The sequence below is a fragment of the Quercus suber genome, unplaced genomic scaffold, assembly GCF_002906115.3.
Source record: "Quercus suber isolate HL8 unplaced genomic scaffold, Cork oak 2.0 scaffold_425, whole genome shotgun sequence".
Classification (NCBI taxonomy): Eukaryota; Viridiplantae; Streptophyta; class Magnoliopsida; order Fagales; family Fagaceae; genus Quercus; species Quercus suber.
In genome coordinates, this window is record NW_027069876.1 from 121,776 (window position 1) to 123,229 (window position 1,454).

The window sequence follows — 1,454 nt, forward strand, 5'->3', positions numbered from 1 at the left end:
GTACCTGAATTTAGCCATGAAAGTACCGAACTCGTCACGTCACTATCAACTAAACCCCAAAAATGCTGATAGAACAATGGTGGCATGCCATCGGGTCCAGGTGCTTTAAGAGGGGCCATTTGTTTAAGGGCTTCTTTGACTTCATCACCATGAAAAGGAGCAATTAGGGCTGCATTCATTTGCTCTGTAATGACCGGTTGGATATGTGACAAGGCTTCCCCTTGTGTGTTCGAGTAGGAGGAGGTGAAGAGTTCGTTGTGATAATTGATCAAGTGAGCTGCAATTTCATCCGGTTCAACTCTCCAATTATTTGCTCCATCCATGATTCCACGGATTAGATTTTTTTTAAATCTTTTGGTGGCTCGGCAGTGAAAAAATTTGGTATTATTATCTCCATTTTTCAACCAAAGTGTGTGTGATCGTTGGCTCCACATACATGCTTCCTTGTCTAAGAGAGAATTAATCTCTTCTTTGAGAGCCCTAACTTGTGCATTCTACCCATGTACTTGTACTTCATCTTCGGCAATTTTCAACATCTCATTCTTTTTTGCCAATTCCTTCCTAACATTGCCAAAAACATTATGGTTCCACCATGCAAGGTCTCTACCACATCTTTCCACTTTTTTAACGATTGCACCATCCCCATGCTCATGGTAATAGGATGACCATGAAGCCTCCACCAATTCGACACACCCAACATCTGAAAGCCACATCTCCTCGAATCTAAACACCTTTTTCCTTGGGGGGATTATTAATCCTGACAGGTTAATACATAGAGGCAGGTGATCAGATGAATTACAGTGAAGGTGATAAACAGTTGTACCTGGAAATTTTAGGAACCAATTAGCATTAGCCACACCCCGGTCAAGTCTTTCCCAAATAGAGTGTCCATCAGTGAAGTGTTTACTCCATGTGAACCTGCTACCCACAAAACCAAGATCAAGGAATCCACACTCATCCAACACGTCCCGGAATAGTTGCATCTGCCCTTGGTGCCGAATTGCTCCACCAAGTTTTTCTTCCTGGCGAATAATTTCATTGAAATCACCTGCACACAACCATGGCACCTCCGGGTGATGGTTCAAAGTTCTCAAGCTATCCCACGCTCCTCTCCGTTTTGAAGTATCTGGTTCGCCATAAAAACCAGTGAACCTCCACTCCTTATCAGTGCCTTTATCAATCCAAGTATCAATGTAATAATTGGATGAGTCCATCACTGCCAAATTCATCGACAACTTCCAAAACAACACTAATCCACCTCCATGGCCAACCCTTGGTACCACCCACTTGTGTTCGAAGTCTAAATTTGCTTGAATCATGTCTAGCCTTGCATCATCTGCCAGTGTCTCGGCAATGAACACTACAGAGGGATCTTTAGCTCGGATAATATCACCAAGCTCTTTCCCTGTACGCAGGTTCCCAAGCCCGCGACAGTTCCACACTAAGCAATTCAT

At 43.5% G+C, this 1,454-nt stretch overlaps 1 protein-coding gene across 1 annotated transcript; it reads right to left on the reverse strand.

Annotated features, from left to right (window-relative positions):
• Positions 1 to 494: 494 nt before the first annotated feature.
• On the reverse strand, positions 495 to 1,454 carry LOC111990628 (uncharacterized). The gene has a single exon (XM_024022414.1). The coding sequence runs from the start codon at positions 1,452 to 1,454 to the stop codon at positions 495 to 497; it is 960 nt and encodes a 319-aa protein (XP_023878182.1).

Bases quoted from the DNA above. Each gene is read 5' to 3' on its own strand.
- LOC111990628 (XM_024022414.1), bottom strand. From the start codon at position 1,454: ATGAATTGCTTAGTGTGGAACTGTCGCGGGCTTGGGAACCTGCGTACA.